The following is a 20,238-nucleotide window of genomic DNA, read 5'->3' as shown; positions in this document are numbered from 1 at the left end:
AGAAGTCACGAATTAAAGAGCTTTCCTTTGCATTCAAACTCAGAGCCCAGACTCGACAGGCAGGATGTAGGTGAAGAGGAGAGGTTATAGCCAGATCATCAGACCTCAGGGACAAAGAGAAAAGAGACACTCCAGAACAAGTCAAGTTATAAAAGGAATTAGGGACAAATGGGGTAGATATACAAACCCTTGAAAACAGATCTTGTCAGAGAGCCCAGAGGGCTGAGGGCTGAGGCCCCAGCAGCTCCAAGCCTTGCTTCCTCTGCGCATGTGAATGGAAGAGAAGGCAGGAAAAGGAAGGGAGGTCACAGCATCACAGGATCGAGTGAAACTCGCCCACAACCCTCAAGAAATTTCACAATGGTTCTTTCAGTGTCTTTCCTTATCAAGTACTCTGTGCTGCCACACAGGGACGGTGGTGCCGGTGGTGATAACACCACAATCGCAAGATCGCTGTGACGATTATGATTATGATAATGCAGGTAAAGCACCTTGGGCACCACAGTACGCAGTAAGTGTTCATTAAATGTTAGGTATTGACCTGAGGAGAATTTAGAAAAGTCCCAAGAAGTCGGGGAGTAGAAAGGACAAGCAAAAGAATGGAAGAAATGAAAAACTGAGTTTATTTGGGTGTGGTCTTTGGCAAACTATCATATTCTTGCCAGAACAGATACTTGCAGCTGGGATTGCTGGAATAAAAAGTCACATGAGGTAGGACCCCCAAAATCCCCCCAAATTATCTTCTAGAGCGCAGGTCTCTTGTAGTACAGGCTTCCTCCACTAGGTGAGTGTTCTAGGAACCCATCTGTATCAGTGTACCAGCTGGCATTGTTGTGAGAAGCTGCATTTGGCTTCAGTTCATCTTTTTTGGAAGACTCGTTCAGTGCATTTGCCCATTTCATGATGAGTGACTTACGAGTGCACCTGCCCACACTGCACTGAGTGTTCAGCAGGTTTTGACCAAATCCATCATGACCCCAGTGATTTTTTCTTTTGTTTCCCCGGATGATAAAAGCCCTGAAAGGGAAACGTTTTGCTGATGTGGAAAAGGTGAAACAAAAAACCACAGAAGCACTAAAAGGCATCAAAATTGAATAGTGCAAAATTTGTTTTGAGCAGTGGGAAAAAGTTTCTATTGGTATACTGCATCAAATGGAGAGTACTACTCTGAAGGTGACTGAAGTTTAAACATGTAAGAATAAACACACAATTTTTTAAGTAAATTCTGTTTTTTGGGGTCCCCCCTCATTACATGTACGCCATATACAAAACTGAAACTCAAAATAGACTAAGGATTTAAATGTGAGACCTAAAACCATAAAACATAGACAGTAAACATAGCCCAGAAGAAAATATAGACAGTAAACTACTGGATATCAGTCTTAGTAATATATATTTGGATATATCTCAAGCAAGGTAAACAACAGGAAAATAAACAAATGGAACTTCATCAAACTAAAAATCTTCTGCATAGCAAAGGAAACCAACAAACCAAAACAAAACAAAACCCTACCGAATGGAAGAATATATTCACAAATGATATCTGATCAGAGGTTGGCATCCAAAATATATAAGGAACTCACACATAAACAAAAAAATAAACACTTGGATCAAAAAATGGGCAGAAAACCTGAAGAGATATTTCTCCAGAGAAGACACAGAGATGGCCAAGAGACAGATGAAAAGATGCTCAATATCACTAATCATCAGGGAAATGGAAACACAAACCACGAGATACTACCTCATGCCAGTCAGAACGGGTATTATTAACAAGTCAACAAAGAACAAGTGCTGGTGAGGGGGTGTGGAGAAAAGGGAACCCTGGTGCACTGTTGGTGGGACCGGAAACTGAAGCAGCTACTATAGAAAACAGTATGGAGATTCCTCAAAAAACGAAAATGGAAGTACCATATGACCCAGCAATTCCCCTTCTGGGTATTCATCCTAAAAAAAAAAAAAAGAAAAGAAAGAAAACACTAATTTGAAAAGACCTATGTTCCCCTAGGTTCACTGCATTTACGACAGCCAAGATATAGAAGCAACTGAGGGATCCGTCAGTAGATGAATGGATAGTGACTATATGATACACAGATACACCCACATCCACACAGTGGAATACTATCCATCAATAATAAAGAATGAAGTCCTGCTACTTGCAACAACATGGGTGGACTTAGAGGGTATTATCATGCTAAGTGAAGTAAGTCAGACTGAGGAAGACAAACATTACATGATTTTACTCACGCGTGGAATTTTTTAAAAACAAAAACAGACTCATAGAAACCAAGAACAAACCGATGGTTGCCAGAGAGGAGGGGAGTGCAGACATGAGTGAAAAAGGTGAAGGGGAATGCAGTCGGTAATAGTGGGATAAATTTGCAGTGACAGATGGTTACTAGAGAGTGTGGTGAGCACATCTTAAGATATGTACATGTCGAATCACTGTGTTGTACACCTGAAACTAATACAATATTATATGCCAACTATAATAAAAAAGACTGCTTTTTTAAAGAAAAATCACATACATGGGTTTGGTGTACCCACTTCAGAGGTCTTTTCCCCCTGCTGTCAGCTTCAGAAGTGCTCCCCCACCGTTTTCACGGTTTACGTACTGCATTCATTCTATCAATTTCCTCCAAATTTCATATAAGTAATATTGGATAGATATGCAAACTATATAGGGCTCTAATATAACCAAAATAAGAAGTACAATGCAAGCCGTCATGATTCATAATATGGCTTGTCACATAACCTGGTCTCGGAAAGTCACTTTAGAGAATACATCCTTCTCTCCCCCACTGCCTTTCCCTTTGTGTAGCAACATCAAACAAAACCGCCTGGGAGTAGATACTAGGAATTGGTTTTAGGCATCCAAACTCATTCCCTCTCTCATTCCTCAATCCCTCATACAGAAGTGCCAGGGGAGTACACATTATACTTGCATCAGCATTCAGGATTTTACATTTATCTTTCAACACTTCAATAGAATTGACTCAGGTAATAATTTACCTAACTGATTTCTGTACATGAAGACTCTAAAGATAAAAGGAAATTCTCTAAGAGATTAAAAAACAAAACAAAAAACCCCCACTTTAATGAGTAGGAAATTGCTTTGAAATTCTAGTTATCTGGGCAACTTGCTATTATCTGTCCATTTACTAAAAGAGAAATGAGATTAGTTTGAGGAAAGATACTCTTACACACACACACTCCAGAACACAGTTACCTGACGCACAGCCGTTAACCTTTGAGGTGTGAGCCATGCTGGCTTGAATCCGATGACAGATCCAGAAAGGAGTGAGGAGTCATGCAAATCTTGTGCGTCAACTGCCCATCCGCATTCGGCCTGAAACAACAAAGAGAGCCCCATCGAAATGGATCATTTAAAAAGAAGATAAAAAATATGAACAGTAAAAATGACAGCAAACTCACAGTTATTAACAACCACACCTAAAACCAAAACAAAAGAAAACTAAGCAAACAACTAGAACAGAAACAGAACCACAGAAATGGAGATCACATGGAGGGTTATCAATAGGGGATTGGGAGGGGGAGAGAGGGGGGAAAGGTCCAGAGAATAAGTAGCATAGATGATAGGTGGAAAATAGACAGGGGGAGAGTAAGAATAGTGTAGGAAATGTAGAAGCCAAAGAACTTATAAGTATGACCCATGGACATGAACTATAGGGGGGGAATGTGGGAGGGAGGGGGTGGGCAGGATGGAGTTGAGTGAAGGGGTGGAAATGGGACAACTGTAATAGCATAATCAATAAATATATCAAAAAATATGTACGACACTAAATCTCAGGCTTCTGTTTACAAAGACAACTGCTAATGGAGAAAAGCAAATGCAAACGCAGGGAGAGCTGCCTGTGGACAAGGTGGCGGTGGCCCTGGACTTGGCCGCTCTGTGCGCAGGGAGTAACGCTCAACGGGTGACCCGCAGACAGGCCCCAAGAGCCGGTCTCCAGACGTGATGCTCTTACAAGAAACGAAACTGGTTATCCAGAAATGTGACTGTGTAGGAAGGTGGTCTTCAAACCCTACGGACCTCCTCATACGTATCATTCTGTAGCACCGCACGAACTTGGTTTTTAAGCTTACCCTCCCTTCCAAGTTGGTTCAGTAATTTCATTCCCCCAATTTCAACATGAAATCAGTTGTTACACCAAATGTTCACATTTTAAAAAAAGATTAACTTTATGGCATTTTTTTTGAGATACCTCAAGTCTTCCATGTAAAACATAAATCTAATCTAATTAGTCCCCCTCTTACAAACAAAAAAGTCTTCAATATTTCCCATTGTCCTGTTGGATCAATGTCAAATGGCACAGTTGTGAAATAGTAGGGTGTATGTTGGGCAACATATTTCTTATTTTACACCGATTATTTAAAAGTTAACTGAGATTACTATAACATGACTTATATCATAATCACAAAATTTAAAACAAATTAAAAAAAACAAGAATAGGAAACAAACATTGCTCCAACCTTTGCAAAAGCAAGCATGACCCAGAGAGAGAGATTCCATTTCCCTTGTGCCCAAATTCTAACTTCAGACCCACAAAATCAGAAGACATTGAACCCAGCAAATTCCAAAAAGGAAGTGTCAATTCAAAATTCTCCACGGCTTCCCAACAGCAGCAGAAGGCTAAAATAACAACATAGCCATATATGCTGGAATCCAATGCAGCCCCCGGAATCATTCCCAAGTTTTTAATAATACAGAAAAATACTCCAAGTACATTGATTAAAAAAACTATTCCATCATAAACCTAATTTTGTTAAAAATACATATGTACATATTTAGACATTTGAAACAATCAGAAGTAAATACACCAAAATGTGGTTGCCTGAGGGATGTGTGACTATGATTTTAGCTCCTTTACTACTTTAGTAATAATAATTATTTTAAAAAATTAGATACTTCCTGTCTTTGGTTTTATTTGCTTTAGAAGCCATTGAAGAAAGGAAAAAGTATTTAAAAAATGCTATGCAAAAGGAAACTATCAGACCCCACTCATGGAGATGCTAGGAGGTCAGAAATATAAGTAAATAAAAAGGAAGAAGAGGAAATGGCTGATCACTTTGATCACACAGGGTGAGAATTTCTTGCTGCTTAGCTTGTGACGCTTTCCTCACTGTTAGAATGGGTTTGTACCAGGGTTCAGAGCTAGCTACCATGAAAGCAACTCAGTGCAAACTGTAGGAGTCGGTTCTTCCGCAGGCTGCTTCTGACAGGCGTGCTTCCCAGGCTTCCATGGCTCTTCCAGCTACCATGACTACTGCTCAGCTCACAGGCAGAGACCCAATTCTTCACCTTCCACTGAAGGCCTCCCTGCTCCTCGCTGGCCCTGTTTGTCTGGCAGCTCACAGAAGGGCAGGATAGCTCTAATCTCTCTGACTATGTGGCAATCACCTGAGCTTCTGTTGGAAAGGGGCGCTGGTTCAGTCCAGGGCACTGAACTTGGACAGCAAAACTTCTGTGCACAGGCAGAGCTAGCTGAATCAAAAGCAGGCTTTAGGGACAGAGTGAGCATTATCTTCGAGCTCAGGAATGACTATACATGTAAAACAGAAAAGAAACAAATGGGCACTGGGAGGACTGAGGGAGGGGGGATGGGGAGATGCGAGGGCAAAGGAAAGAAGCCCAGCTTCTGGAACTATTCGGCTAATTATACTTTTAAAAGCCAACAACATCAAAAACCTAAGCGAAATCCCTGTTTACTAGCCCCTTTCTAGCCTGGTGTGTTTGTACTCTTGCTTCACAGTGGTGTGGTGTGTAAATACCACTATTCAACCTCTGGAGGGCAAGCAGAAGGCAAGAAGAAGCAAGCTGCATGTGCTATGGATGCATGGAGTACTTGTCAAGGTATCTGCATGGAGATGTGCCCAGAATCTTCCTAGTCAAGCTCAATAAACTTTGGCCCAAGGTTCTCTCTTGTTAATGAATCCCTTCCACCCAGCGGAAGATCTTTACTTCAGATCCTATTTGGTCTCCCCCACCCTCCTGCAAACTGAACAATAAAAATCAAAATGAGGGGGGCCTAAAATTTGGAGCTACAAGTCTATCAGCGGTAAAATAACAAGACATGCCTATCGCTGGGCATGGATCCCGGCAGTGTTTGTGCAAAAACAAGTTTTATATTGTGTATCGATTTTTCCCAGTTATTGTTCATGCCTGACAGGTGGCCTCAAATTGGAAGGACTCAGTCTTCTTAATGACGTGGAGATTCTTATGTCAGTGTATTGTATAAACCAGAAGAGGTGTGGCCACGATCCATTCTCTGTTACAGATCAATAAACTGCTTCTTTTTTCCCTCAGAGAAGACCTGCAAACCAGTAAATCTTGAGTGGTACAATGGTGGCTTTAGTTCTGCTTACTAAGAAAGAGCAATTCTTCGAAAGGATTTAGGAAAACACGTCAATAGAGAAAAGAATTTGTCTTCTCTATTTATTTCAAGAGACTAATCTGCATTGAAAAACATGTTAGTTAGCTTCCCAAGTATAGTGCAGAGAATAGTGCAGACATTATACGAATTAACCCTAAATACTTTCCATCAGTTAAAGACAAAACAAATATAAAAAACAGCTCAGTGGGTCTTTTTGAAAAATACATCAATAAAAACAAAGAGATGAAATTGAGTTGGCTAGCACCACCAGCCAACCAGACGCCACTGTCTTGGTTAGAACCCAGACAATGATGCCCATGACAAGGCTGAGGGCAGCTACCACTGATCGAGCCCTGACTACTATCAGTTATTGAAACCTAAAACAACCTACTTTAAGGCACGCTATTCTTAAGTAAAAAAAAAAAGTTATTGCTAAGTAAATGGTGGTAAGATGCTTTTGAAAAAAATTACATGAGTTATAAGATGCATCTTCATTTCAGAAGTGTTAAAATGTGAATACACGTATCTTAGAACTGGCAAAATTATGTTACACGCAAGGCACTTCTTTTTTAAGGCCCTTAGGTATTACCTTATTGAAAACTCGGAACAACCCTGTTAAGTATTAAAATTCTCTTTCCCCATTTTATAGGTAGGAAACTGAGGCATGGGGAGGTTTCGAACTTGCCAAGGACACACAGCTAGTGAGTGACAGAGCTGCATTCAGAGCTAAGGGAGCCCTCTAGCTCATGCTGCAGCCCCGCAGTGGGGGGGCGGGGGGGGGGGCAGGGAGGGGGGTTGTTAGAGGGAGGGAGCCACTGCTTTAAGTGAGAATTTACAGGCTCCAGTGAGTGTGGTCCTTTTCCGGGCAGTCACCTCAGGGATGCATAGGCTGACTGCTCAAATCTCTTTCAGAGAGAAAGTTAAGTTTCAAAACTTTATGTAATATTGTTCTTAAAGCAACTGTATTTCCAGCTTTATCCCTTGAGGTTGCATGTGTAAGAGTCCGAGGAGGTACTAATATGGCACCCAGGAAATGTCTCAGTATTTAACCAGCACACTCTCTTCTAAGCTTTGTTCCTTACACTCTGCTATGAACGTCATTTCACTGTTTCAAAAAATTAAGGATTGGACTTTTTCAACTGGAAAAGTGTTCCACCACTGAGGAGAGGTGGGAGGCTCTCAGCAGAATCACAGGAGTTTCAAAAATGGAGAGAATGAGGGCAATATAATTAGAGTAAGAAACCTGCTGCTCCGAAGGACAGTTATGACCGGGGAAACAACAGTTTTGATGTGAAAGTTCTAGAATCTCTTTTACACCATATCATTGAATTTTTCTTCACTTAATGAAATTAAGGAAGCAATATAAGTAGTTTTACCTAAAATCTGGAAAAGAACATACAAAAATAATTTGTTATCTCACAGTCCTAATGTAGCCATTGCTACCACCTGAGCCTATTTCTTTCCATTGATTATTTGACTATGTGTATTTTAATTACTTTAACATATTTTAAATATCTGTACCATTCTAGAATGGTACTGGCCATTTCTTTGGAGATATGAAGTACACTACAGCGCTGAGCCACTCCCACAAGTTCACACACTAGCGCTGGAAGGGTACAGAGACACAATAAAATGAGAAAGCCTAGGACAGCCGTGTACACACAGTTCAATTCCAATCACGTAAGGAGGTCTTAATGTTGCCCAAAAAGAATGGGAGTGGCCAAAAAATGTATTCACAAGAGACCACTAGGTCTAAGTGGTAAAGGATAAATGAGTCTTTTTGAGGGTGAGAAAGATGGAAGGTCCTTCTAGGCAGAAGGAACAGCACATGCAAAGGCAGAAGAGAAAGTGCATGGCAAATCTGCGGCAGCACTGTGGCTGGAGCACCGCCTGCTGCCCTGGGGGCTCAGGCAGAAGGACGGGATTGCCTGAGAGAGAGATGACATCAGGAAGGAGACCCAGTGCTAAAGGGAAATCTGAAGGGAGTAGGTTCTACAAAAAACCAAACTGAAAACCGCCCGCCCACACACACATTTTTACCCTAGTAGAGAAATGCGAAGTTCATTTCTTTCTTTAAATTAAGTCAGTCTTTCAAAGAGGCATTCAAAAGCCTCTCTAATTTATTATATACCATCTGTGATTGTCTACATATTTCTGTCAAGAATTTAATTACAAGCATGTTTTGAGTGCAAACTCTGGCCACAGTTCATCATCAGATTATCGTCTGCTGGTTTTGAACACTGGCTCCTACTACAAGAACTGTGGGGTAATATTAACTAGCTCTTGGTTATTCTGCAACCAAATTACCTAATTACGACCCAACTCTGCTTTGCCTCCTTAAATATAGTAGATACTTTTCCTAATCTTCAATTTTTTGGTATGGGTGGGGTATAGGTCAAGAGAAATCTCAATGATCAATCGAGATCTGATTTACAATTTTACCTGGACACTTGCTTTCATTTATATTGTAGGAAAACAGTTGGGTTTTGCCCATTAGAGAAATTTTATGCTGCATTTGTTGTCATATTTTCAAACTTATTCCTTGGAGTAACATAGTTAAGAGGCTGGAGGAAGTACTTACACCACCGGAACAAGTTAAAATGCAGACAACATGAGAAAATATGGAAGAAACAACAGTAAATAAATCCATTCATTCATTTAATGAGTGAGAGCCCATGATATGCCAGGCACTGTTTTTGGCACTGAGGACACAGCAATGAACAAAGCAGACCCCCACCTCATTCATTTCCCAAAATAACCTAAGGAGATCTGTGCTTTGGGTCCGATGATAATTTAGGTCACAGTGTGCCTCACAGATTAGCGGTACTAAAAGTCAGTTCCTTACTTATCTTTTCTGCCTTATTTGAAAAGACTTCCCAGGTTAAGATCTGCCTCCGAGTGCACAAAAGTGGGCAGGGGTGTGTCCAGCCCTCCCACAGGCTCTGCCTGCCCACCCACGTGCACTCCACGCCATGGAAGTACATCCGGGTCTTTCCTAGAGTATACATAAGGGCAACGCTGTCAACACATGGGCTAAAACCATCTCGGGCCTGCAACGCTTTTGGAGCCCTGCACTGGCTCTGCTCCGGAGGGTGGCTGGACCCACACAGCTTCCTGAACACTTAAAAAGAACTGATGCTGGCAGATTTTCTTTCCAGGGAATTTTCTGTGATGGAGTTTATCAGATCATAACAACCTAGGCTGAAAACTAGCTGCTCTTCTGCAAAAGAAAGGGGGAACAGACTGGAGGAGAGCAGACAAATGAAATTAGAATTATTGAAGCTTTTTAAGAAACTCTGCAAGACTATACTTTCAGGGGTCATTTCTTTAGTTCGTTAAAAAACTTTGCCACCTTTACATTTTTTGTTCCTTCACTGGCAAGTAATTTTTATGACTCAGTATAAGCACATGCATAGTCTTTATTGATTTGCTTTGGTTCATCCCTAAAGGGCTTAGGGAAAACAGTTCATAGCAGAACCTAATCTTTGATTTCCTAAATTTGTCCGTACTAGTGAAGTCTTGCTCTCACTTAATTAGCAAGCCTTCCTGGTAGTAGTTTATGAGTTAAAATATCAGTGCTTTGGCTGTTCAAATATTAAAGAACCAAAATGTAACAGCCACAGATGTAAGAGAACTAGTTCAGTGTAGTTTAAAAGGCTTTTGTTCATTTCCTATTTAAATTACTTAAAATGTACAATTCTTATTATTTACTGCTATAGCGAACATTTCCTCTTTAACTCCTCTGGGGCTGGATTCTTTATATTCTCTGAGATTACTCTTTTCTTTTTTTTCAGTGATTTAAACTGATTAATACTGTTAACGACAAGTTCAAGGGCGCCTGGGACTATCACTAAGTAAAAGAGATCATAACCTTCAAAAGGTGGCTCTCACAGTGTGGTAACCAGACCAACAGTCAGCAAGATCTTTTGGAAACTTGTTAGAAATGCAAATTCTCAGGCCATCCCAGACCTCCTGAATTACGAGCTCTGGGGGTGGGGACTAGCAGTGTGCTGCTTAACAGGCCCTCCAGGTGGCTCCGACACAGGCCAAAGGTTCTCAAAACCATTGCCTTTAAATATTAATTGGGAAAAATTAGGTCATATGGTGCCAAGAACCTGGAATGTCCTCTGATTTTATGAAATGGTACCCAGTGATTTAGAAAATATCACCCAAGAAGACAGGTTTTTTCCATTAACTTATTCAAAAGATACTGGTTGGGCACTCAGTATGTAACAGGGACCCTGTTGGGCACTGCAGTGATAAAACAGACTCAGCCCCAGCTTTCTTGGAGCTTATAGGCAGGAATTACATACATACACACCAGCCAATAAGCTATTAGCAGATCATGCTAAATACCATGAGAGGAAAAAAAACAGGTGTTGAGTGAGAATAACAGAGGCCAAACTCCTCAGGACTGAAGGTGAGCATATGGAGACAAATGGGAATAGGTGACCTTCACAGGCTTCTCCGGGAAATGAAACTGAAGGCAAGACCTGGGAGATACCTAGACCTGAGCTGCGGGAGGGCGGGCGGTAAGAACGGCCCAGAATGGAGCTCAGAAACAGACCTACACAAGGCTTCCACACGATTTTCCACAATGGCATATAAAACAACTCAATAAAGGAAAGAAAGTCTTTTTTTTTTTTTTAATGATACCACAGCCCCGACTGGTGTGGCTCCAGTTGGTTGAGCATCATCCTGTAAAGTGAAAGGTCACCGGTTCGACTCCCAGTCAGGGTGCATGCCTAGGTTGTGGGTTTGGTCCTCAGTACGAGCATACAAGAGGCAACAGATCAGTGTTTCTCTCTCACACATCAATGTTTCTCTCCCTTTCTTTTTCCCTCCCTCCTCCTGTCTCTAATAAATAAAAATCATTTAAAAAAATATGGTGCTATAGCTACTGTCCATGTATAGGCAAAATAATGAAACTTGATCTTAACCTTTCACCTTATACAAAAATTAACTCTAAATGAGTCATAGTCTTGAATGTAAAACAAAAAACTATAAAACTTTTAGAAGAAAACAGAGCTCTCCAATTCTAGTTCTCCAATTCCAGACATAACACCTAAACGAAGATCAATAGAAGTAAAAAACTGATCAAGTGGTCTTCACCAAAATTAAAATCCTCCCCCGCCCCTCCTTTTTGCCTAGCAAAAGTTCCCCAATGTTAAAATGTGTTATCAGTGCAGCATGTGAGCTGCCACTGGAAACGGTTACAGGAACAGCTGAGGCCAGAACTGGAGTCCAGAGATTTAAAAAGGCCGAACTAGTTTCCACTGTGTCCCAACTGCACTCAAGTTCAAGCTGTCCGTCACGTGCCATACAAGCTGTTCGAGCAAATCCTGAAGGTTGCTTTCCTTTAGTTAACATAAATCTCACTTAAGTTTTTCCCTTTTTAATACCGCAGACTCAGAACAGTCTGTGCTTTTCTTACTGCCATGGGCTTCCCTCCTGGGACAAGCACACTGCTTTCATGACTCCACAAAAGTTGTGCTGGTCTGTTCGGCTACCCTTGCTCAGCAGGCCAATTCCAGGGCCCGGGCTCCAGTGAGGGAATTGGCATCTGCCACAAAGATTTCATTTAAAAAGAGGAAATGACTAAAATCCCTGTTTCCTATCGGTGTCCCATTCCACCGGGGGAATGTTCTGGTCTCCACACCCAGGTGGGAGAGCCCAGTCCCCTGGTCAGCACGGGCAGGGAGGACCCCTGGGGTAATTTGCATCAACTTCAAATGCTATCAATCTTCTAATGCTTCTGCCAGGTTCAGCTGGGAAATGCAACAGGCTGGGGGAAGCTGACTCAGCAGCTGAGACTTCAATCTCTTCCTCCTCTCCCGGGGGTCCTGCCTCTCCCTTGCCTCACTTTTCATTCCCCCATCTAAAAGGCTCTGACAGTAATGTCTCAACTCCACCACACTAGGAAAGTGCCAGAGGATGGAACCTGCCAGAGAAAAAGCTTCACCCTCAACCCGGGACAGAAAGGTTGGGCTCAAGCCAGAAACATGGGCTGAAGTCACGTCCCAAGAAGGCTGGCTGCCAGCACGTGCAAATGGACAGCGCTAGAGCCAATGCCTCAGCTCCCGAAATGAGGGCCTTGGGGTATTACTCAGCATTTGGCCTCCTGGGTGACTGCATCTAACAGGCTGAGTCTGCGGCCATGAGGAAGCTGGAAGGCAAGATCCCAACTCAGAGTAAACGTTAAGCTCTAGATGGAGTGGGGGTGGGAGAAGGTCTTTTCGTCTATGTGTATCACACTAAAGTAAAATTAATTCATGGACATTTGTTTGAAACTGTAGGTAGCGGGGGAAGAAGCAAACACAAAAATTTATAGCCATCAAGGGAGGGTAAATGTTCATGAATGGCAAAATATCTATTATTTCCAATTTAACGTATCTGACATCTCACTGACATTGCTCTTATTTGTTCTGTACTTTAAAGAATAAATACAAAAACTGCGCTGACAGGCACTGACACGTGTTTGTTAACACCTTCTAAGCACCTTGCTGTTCGAAGAGTGGTACACCTAAGCCGACAGCAGCAGCATCTGCTTGACTTGTTTAAAAGGCAGAATCTTGGGTTCCATCCCAGACTACTGAATCAGAATCTTCATCCTAACAAGATGCCAGGTGACCATGCACAGTGAAGCTTGAGCGGTACTGGGTTAGCCCCGTTTGCCTCAACAGGCCTCATGCTTCCTCACCAGTTACCCTCTGTGCTGAGGGACCCACAGCAGTGGCTCACGACCTTGGCCAATCACTGGAATTAGTGCCCAAACCCCACCCCAGACCAATTAAATCACTCTCTTGGGTGGTACTCAGGCAGAAGTATTTTTAAAGCTCCCCCAGGAAATTCTAATGCACTATGTTTGAGAGCCATTGGTCTATTCCAGTGGTTTCCAAAGTGTGGTCCCTAAACCAGCAGCATCACCTTCACCTGGAACTTGCCAGAAGTGCACATTTCTTTCTTCCCTCCCTCCCTTCCATATTCACATTCCCTCCCTCTCCTTCTCTCCTTCTCCCTCTTTCTTTCTCTCTCCCTCTCTCTAGAGAGAAAAGGAGAGAGAGAGCACACGCGCGCACACACACACACCAACTATGCTTATAAAACGGGCACTCGGAAACTAGTTCTCAGAAGGCAGGCATTCTTGGTATCTCTTTTGCACAATAATTTGGCACCTGAAATTTTTTTTAAAAGTATGTTTCAGAACAATGGCTTAAAATTCATTTTAAAATGAGGGTGAAGCCAGAAAGTACACTTCCAGGGGCAGAGGGGTCCCTAAGGTCAAAGCATGTGACGGATAAGGACACTGCGGTTTAGAGAAGTAAATGAATTCCATTGTCTCATGGGTGGGTTGCAGGGTTCACACAACAGCAATAATGTTTCCCCAAATCTGATCACACAGCATCCCAAGACTCTCCCCAGGGATTCTGATTCGGTGAGTCTGGCATGGAGTTGAAACCTGTGTTTTCACACACCCCCCCAAATGCTCCTTGCTGTCAGAGAAGCCTGGAAAACACACTGCCTTCCAGGAATGTACTGCCTAGGTTGCTGTTTCTCCAAGCGTGGCCCTGGACTAGCAGTGTCAGCGCCACCTGGGAACTTATTAGCAAAGCTACTCTTGGGCCCACCGTGGACCACTGAATCAGAGACCCTGCGGTGGGCGGCTGTCAGTGTGTTCCCAAGTCTTCCCGCTGACCTGAAAAGCCTGGCACCAGGCCACTTCCCAACCCTTACACTGTTAACCTGGAAACTACTTGCTCTTACTCAAACACCTAGTGTTTGGTGAGAAGCACACAGAAATGCAAACTCACCTTGGGCCTTGGCCTGTGTCTGTCTTATGGAAGGGGTAGTCCTGTTCTTTGGAAAATGCTGGAGCCTTTGGATGTAATCATAAACTATTCATGCAGTTAGGAACAGAGATGAGCACACTGACAAAATGCTAGAATGGTGGGTATTTAAAAAATATCCTAAAAATGTACTTTAGTTGCCAAGACAATCTGATAGCAACAGGAAACAAAGGACACACTCCTGTGGTGAGGTGTGTTCACCTTCCTACTTCCTGTCCTTTCCTTCTCTCTTTCCAGACTATTGTTTTGGCAAGGAACATATTTACCGAGAAGGCATGAAAACCAGTTCATAGTTCCACGATGTCCAAATGCAAGAGAACTACTTGAACACTTGAGGAACACAAGACAAAAAAATTTACAAAATAGGGACAGGCTCCAGAAGGTTCTCAAAACCTGCAAAAATCAAATGCAAGCTTTTGTGGTTTTCAGGAAACACACTGTTCAAGGGAGAGCTCTGCAGCCTTTGCTGGATGTTCAAAAAAGGCCAGGACCCTAGGGAAGCCAAGAGCCTCTGGATTTCCACATACTTCACTAAAAAAAGATCTGGACAAAGGCCTAACAATATAATATTCAAAGATATGAGAGAAAATGAGTTCCCCTACCTGGAACCTTTTTTTTCTGACTTTAAAAGCTGCTTATTAGAACTGGGGGCTCATCCACAACAGCAGAGATCTGGGATGAGCAAAGCAGCTTGGAACCATGTTTCATTCCAGCTTGGCTTTGAACTATCTCCAGGCCTCTGGGAAAGTTACTTAAATGCTCTGGGCCTCCAATTCCTCGCAGCTGGAGTGGGACAGCCCTAATGACACTTCCAGGCCCGGCAGGCATTCTGTGATTCCATTTGTCTAAATCCTGGGCCCAAAGGGAACACAAGGCTCCCTAGGGACCACACTGACAAATAAAGTAAGACCAGAGGGAACACCACGTATGAGCCAGCAAGACACAGGTCTTGCCTCACAGGTCCCCACTGCCTCTGGAAGCTCCTCCTGGAGATGACCAGTCAGCAGAGAAGAGACTCTGAACAGAGGGCTGTGGTTTCCCCTCCAACCCAGCTCACAGAATGGCTGCTTCTTCCCAACCCCATTCAAATGATCAGATCTCCCTCCTCAATGTAACAGCACTAAGCTTTCAACAATAAAGAAAAGTGGTGAGAGAAAGTAAAAATTCAGCTATATTCCCCTATTATCAACATTTTGGTATTAGTTTCCAATTCTTCCCTGTTTGTATAGACTCATAAACACACATTTTTCCAATGCTGTTACTTCATAACTTCTAACATTATTATTAGAGCCATCTTTCTAAGATAATACAAATATCTCTTCTTTTTAATGCCTGCATAGTGTCCCCTTTCATACTTGTGCCATATTTTGACCTTCCTTTATTATTGAGTACTTAGGTTACTTCCAAGTTTTTCATACCACAAACACTCTGAGAACATACTGTCACACAGAGCTTCATGTACTTGTCCAATAATTTGCTCTGGATCAATCCCAAGAAGTACATTTGTGAGAGAAAGACAGAGCCTATACCGTCTGATGGATACCGTCAGGTCGCCCTGCAGGAAGACACCCGTTTAAACTCACCTAAACCACTTGGGAGGGCCAATGAAACTGGAATCCATGCCTAAGGCCACCGCTTTTAGCACAGTAAACACGCCCTCAAGACAATGCGTGGAAATTCTTCTGTATGCAATTAATATGTTTTCGTTCAGTTTGAATTCAATATAGCAAGTGTTCAACATGGGATTCTGTGCTTACTCTTCATCTTTGGCTCAGAGTAATTTATAATTTTATAAAACCCATCTCCTGTGTATAATATGAACATTTTCTCTGGGGGTAAATTTATAGAAAAACTTTAATCTTCTCATCCAGAAGCCTGAGAATGGGGAATTCTTGACTGACTTAGATTACTCCATTACCCACTGCACTCTATAGGGCTTGATGGGTAACCACTTAGTCAGAACAGAGATGTGAGTGAGTTCCAGACCGCTGTCCTAGACTGAAGTGGTCATCGAGTTGAGAGACCACCCTTAGAGAGTACACACAGTTGGACCCAAGGCACCTTTTGAAACAAGCACTCCTGTATCCTCTCAAAAAAGGTATCACACACAAACACACCCTAAAACAAGCAGATGCTTAGAATAAATGCTAATAAACTTTTCTAGCTCTTGCTGCCCCTGCTAGGCAGACTCCTTAAATTAGTGACATGAAAGCAGAAATTAATACAGCGAACTACAGATTAGATTTAAAAAATTCTTTGAAGCTATGAAACTGTGGGGGGGGTCATAAAAATAATTTTCCTCACCCCTTCTAAGTTCTTCCAGCTGGGCAAATAATCAAACTCGCATGACGAAGATTCACAGAAGAAAATGTCTGAAATGTATTACGGATATTCATGCCGGGGTACCATAAGAATACAAGACCCAAGGAGGCACTGGGAAGTAGAGGCTTACATGTGTTTTTGGACAAAGGGAAGGGGAGCAGGGGTCTAGAATTTCAAAGGGAAAGCAGGTAATTCACAGGTAGATGAGAAAGCAAACATGTGGTAAATGAATTCTTCTGGGCCACCCAGAAACAGTGGGACACAGGGAAAAGTAGAACAAACAGGCTTTGGCGAGCTTTGTCCCCATCTGCCACACTTAGTTGGTAATATGGGGCTAAGGTGATGCTCCCTCAGGTTTTAAACAGGTTTTTCTGAGTTCCTCTAGGCAGGTAAAGACTGAGAGTCAAAGGTTCTTTCTCAGTTTCTTGTTTTTGAATAACCAGCTTAAAAATCAACATCCCAAAAGGCATATGTTTCGGAATGGCCAAACTTTGGTCCCCCTCTACAGTTTGTTTTTGTTTTAGTTTTTTAAAGAAAGAGAAACAGGAATATGGGGGAAATACCAAATTTGTATACTGGGGTGGGCAAAAGTAAGTTTATAGTTGTGAGTACACGAAACACACTTTTCCCGTACAAGCAACTGCCAGCCTGCTTTTGCCCAGCACTTACACTGACACACACTTGTCCTGGAGGTGCCCTCACAGAAATAAAACCACATTCTTAAAGACATAAATATATGCTTATATTTCACGTTGCATGATCATGAAACTCTTAGTTGCTATGCTTTAACAATCTAAAGCGTTCTGAAAACCATCTACATTCAAATCCTTCTCTCGCAGATGAGGGCATTTTCTGATAAACCAGGGATTAAATAGCCAGAACTCTGGTATACCGCAGCTTTTTCTCCTACGATGGAAGCAGCAGGCAATAAAATTTTCTTTTCTGAATTTCCTCTGGTTTCCTATTTAGTCCCTTAATCTCCCCGGTATTAGTGCCCTTAATTGATAGAAAAGAAGCCTAATCTCTCACTAAAACAGGTCCTGACAGCGGGGGGCCTCGGCTGTGTCACTCTAACTCCCTGTGGTGCAACAGTGACACCCAGAGTCAGAGCCAGCGGAGGTGCACACTGCTCCGACATCCCTCCACTCCAGGCGCGGTCGCTTCGTCCGCAAGCACTGGAGCTGGTCAGCAACGCAGTCTTAGGCCCTCAACCCAGGCCTACCATCTCTGAATCTGCATTTCAACAAGAGCCCCATGTTAAAGTGTGGAAAGCACTGTTTTAACAGAGATCTTTATACCACGCTTGCCTCTTTGGAAAAGTAAAATGGGGATAGCAGTGAAATGGCCCATTCCACTGATTTTCATTTTCTAACCTTCCACTTTCACTTTACAGACCTAAATCATTTCTTTAGAGCTCACAGGCACAGAGGCCAACCCCAAACTCCAATACAGCTGTCAACAGAGAAAGGCCGACTGACCCATTTGCTCTTAACCACGCATAACATGCATTGAAACTTTTTTCAAACTGCCCTGCAATGAAAATACTAAGATTGCACACACTGAAATAGTAAAATATCCCCTTGATCTTGATACAGTTTTCATATTAACATCGGCAGGAAGAAACCATTTTGTTCCGTTATATTGGGGATTGCAAGCAGACACACAAGGTAGCACCCTTCTCCTTGCAGAATTTTTTTCTCCTTTTTGTACATTTTGGTTCTGCCTTCTCATTCTGAAAAGGGAGGAGGCGATGGCAGAGATGCTTCAATGTAGGCGGGTCCCTCTAAGCTGCATCTTACTCATCCCCTTGGGTTTCACCACCAGAGCTGCACAGGTGGGGAGGGGGCCGTGGACATGTTTTACATCCCCCACTGGTTGGCAGCCATGAGTGAAAGATGGTCAGAAACAGGATGGATACCATGTTAATGCATATGCTCACACTGAATGAAAACCTTGATGAGCCTTTAAGAAGGAACGTCAGGCCCTGGCCGTTGTGGCTCAGTTGGTTGGGCATTATTCCACAAACCGAAAGGTGTGGGCTCAGTCCCTAGTAGGGGCATGTACAAGAAGCAATCGATTGATGTGTCTCTCCCTCCCTTTCCCTCTCCCTAAAATCAATAAGCATGTCCTCGGGTGAGGATTTAAAAAAAAAGAAAGAAGGAATGTCAGCCTTCAAGCTCCAACAAGCCCTGCCAGAGTGAAAACTGTTGAAGTGTCACAGCTACTGTGCTGAGCCAGAGGGAACAAACACATGTTTCAGTCTCAACAGCTCATGAGGAGACCTGCTGCGATGTGTACCGACAATCAGACCGCACGGACTCAAATCTGTGAGCGGCATTCCAGGGTATCACTGGACCAAAGCCACGCTCTCTAACTGACAGGCAGTGCAGCGGCTGAGGTCAGTTACCGCAGATCTTCACAATTCCACTAATTTGCTGGCTGCCCATTTTATTTTATTTTATGCCAAAAGCAAGGGTGGCCATATAACTTAAGGTCCAAACTGGGACACTTTGAGAGCGCTAAAATGCTAAACAGACGGGATGTCGGGACAACAGACATATACCAGGACTGTCTCAGACAAACTGGGACCTATATAATCTCCCTACCTTTAAAGAACAGAAAAAAAGGTGAGGGAAGGGAATAATAATAAAGAGAAACACTGAGCAACTGCTTTATAAAGACACTCCAGAAGCCAACTATAAAAACAGGCATCTTATATATTTCCCAATGCCAGGAGACTCAATACGTTCTTATTAATGAGATGCAGTAACTTTGTGCAGCCATTTTAATATTGAAGATGGAAGAATATATGCGACATTTTGGCATATTATGCTTTATTATTTTAAGAATGGTAAAAATGCAACTGAAACACAAAAGAAGATTTGTGCTGTATATGGAGAAGGTACTGTGACTGATCAAGCATATCAAAAGTGGTTTGCGAAGTTTCTTGGTACTATTGTCATTTTGGCCAAATAATTCTTTGCTGTGGGGCTGTCGCATGCACTGCAAGATGCATAAGACATCTTTCAAACACGTGGGTGTTTAGTAGCACCCCTGTCCTCTACCCCCTAGAAGCCAATAGCAGGAGATAGTTGACGTACTCAAAATATCCAAATCAATAAAGTTATTGGTGAAAATGAAAAATGTTTCTTTTATTTTATGGAAAAAAACATACGGACTTTTTGGCCAGCCCAATATGTTCTCCTTTACAACCCAGGGAAGGCAAATATATAGAATTTTAAAAAATATATTGAGATAATCTTACTAGAGAAAGATAAAAGAAACAAGGACTGTACTACTACTGTGTAGTTACTACAGTGTAAAGGAGAAGGACCATCCAGGAATGGAGGTCTCTACTGGGCAGATTAGCCTCGTGAGGTGCATATGAAAGCAGAAGGTTGAACTGTTCTAGATCAACTGAGATCCTTGCGTTTTAGACCTGATTTCCTTGGACTTCAACAGCAGCTTGGTAAAAAACACTTTGCCCAAACTACCCAGGGAGGGCCTTGGACTGGGTCTGGAATTCAGGTCCCACTATATGTGTGTGAGTCAAAAGAAAAACTTGAGGGTGAGAGGTGCCTGCTTCAGTATTTGTGCCTCTGAGTCAACAAGGAAAAAATAGCTTGGAACACTTCATGAGATCGCAGCAAGAACTTCTGCTCCGGACCTTTCCCTTA

The 20,238-nt window shown here is 42.5% G+C and overlaps 1 protein-coding gene across 2 annotated transcripts in view; it reads right to left on the bottom strand.

The window, feature by feature from the left end:
- The window catches only part of KANK1 (KN motif and ankyrin repeat domains 1), a 189,456-nt gene that overhangs the window by 55,898 nt on the left and 113,320 nt on the right, over positions 1–20,238 (bottom strand). For both annotated transcript variants that reach the window (XM_053924038.2, XM_045191132.3), the window contains exon 3: positions 3,227–3,346. In XM_053924038.2, the coding sequence (XP_053780013.1) occupies positions 3,227–3,263 (37 nt within the window). In that variant the 5' untranslated portion in view covers positions 3,264–3,346. The remainder of the gene's footprint in view (positions 1–3,226; positions 3,347–20,238) is intronic.

Source organism: Desmodus rotundus, chromosome 1, assembly GCF_022682495.2.
Source record: "Desmodus rotundus isolate HL8 chromosome 1, HLdesRot8A.1, whole genome shotgun sequence".
NCBI lineage: Eukaryota > Metazoa > Chordata > Mammalia > Chiroptera > Phyllostomidae > Desmodus > Desmodus rotundus.
Note: the sequence above shows the minus strand (reverse complement) of the source record. Positions and strands in the feature narration are given on the sequence as shown.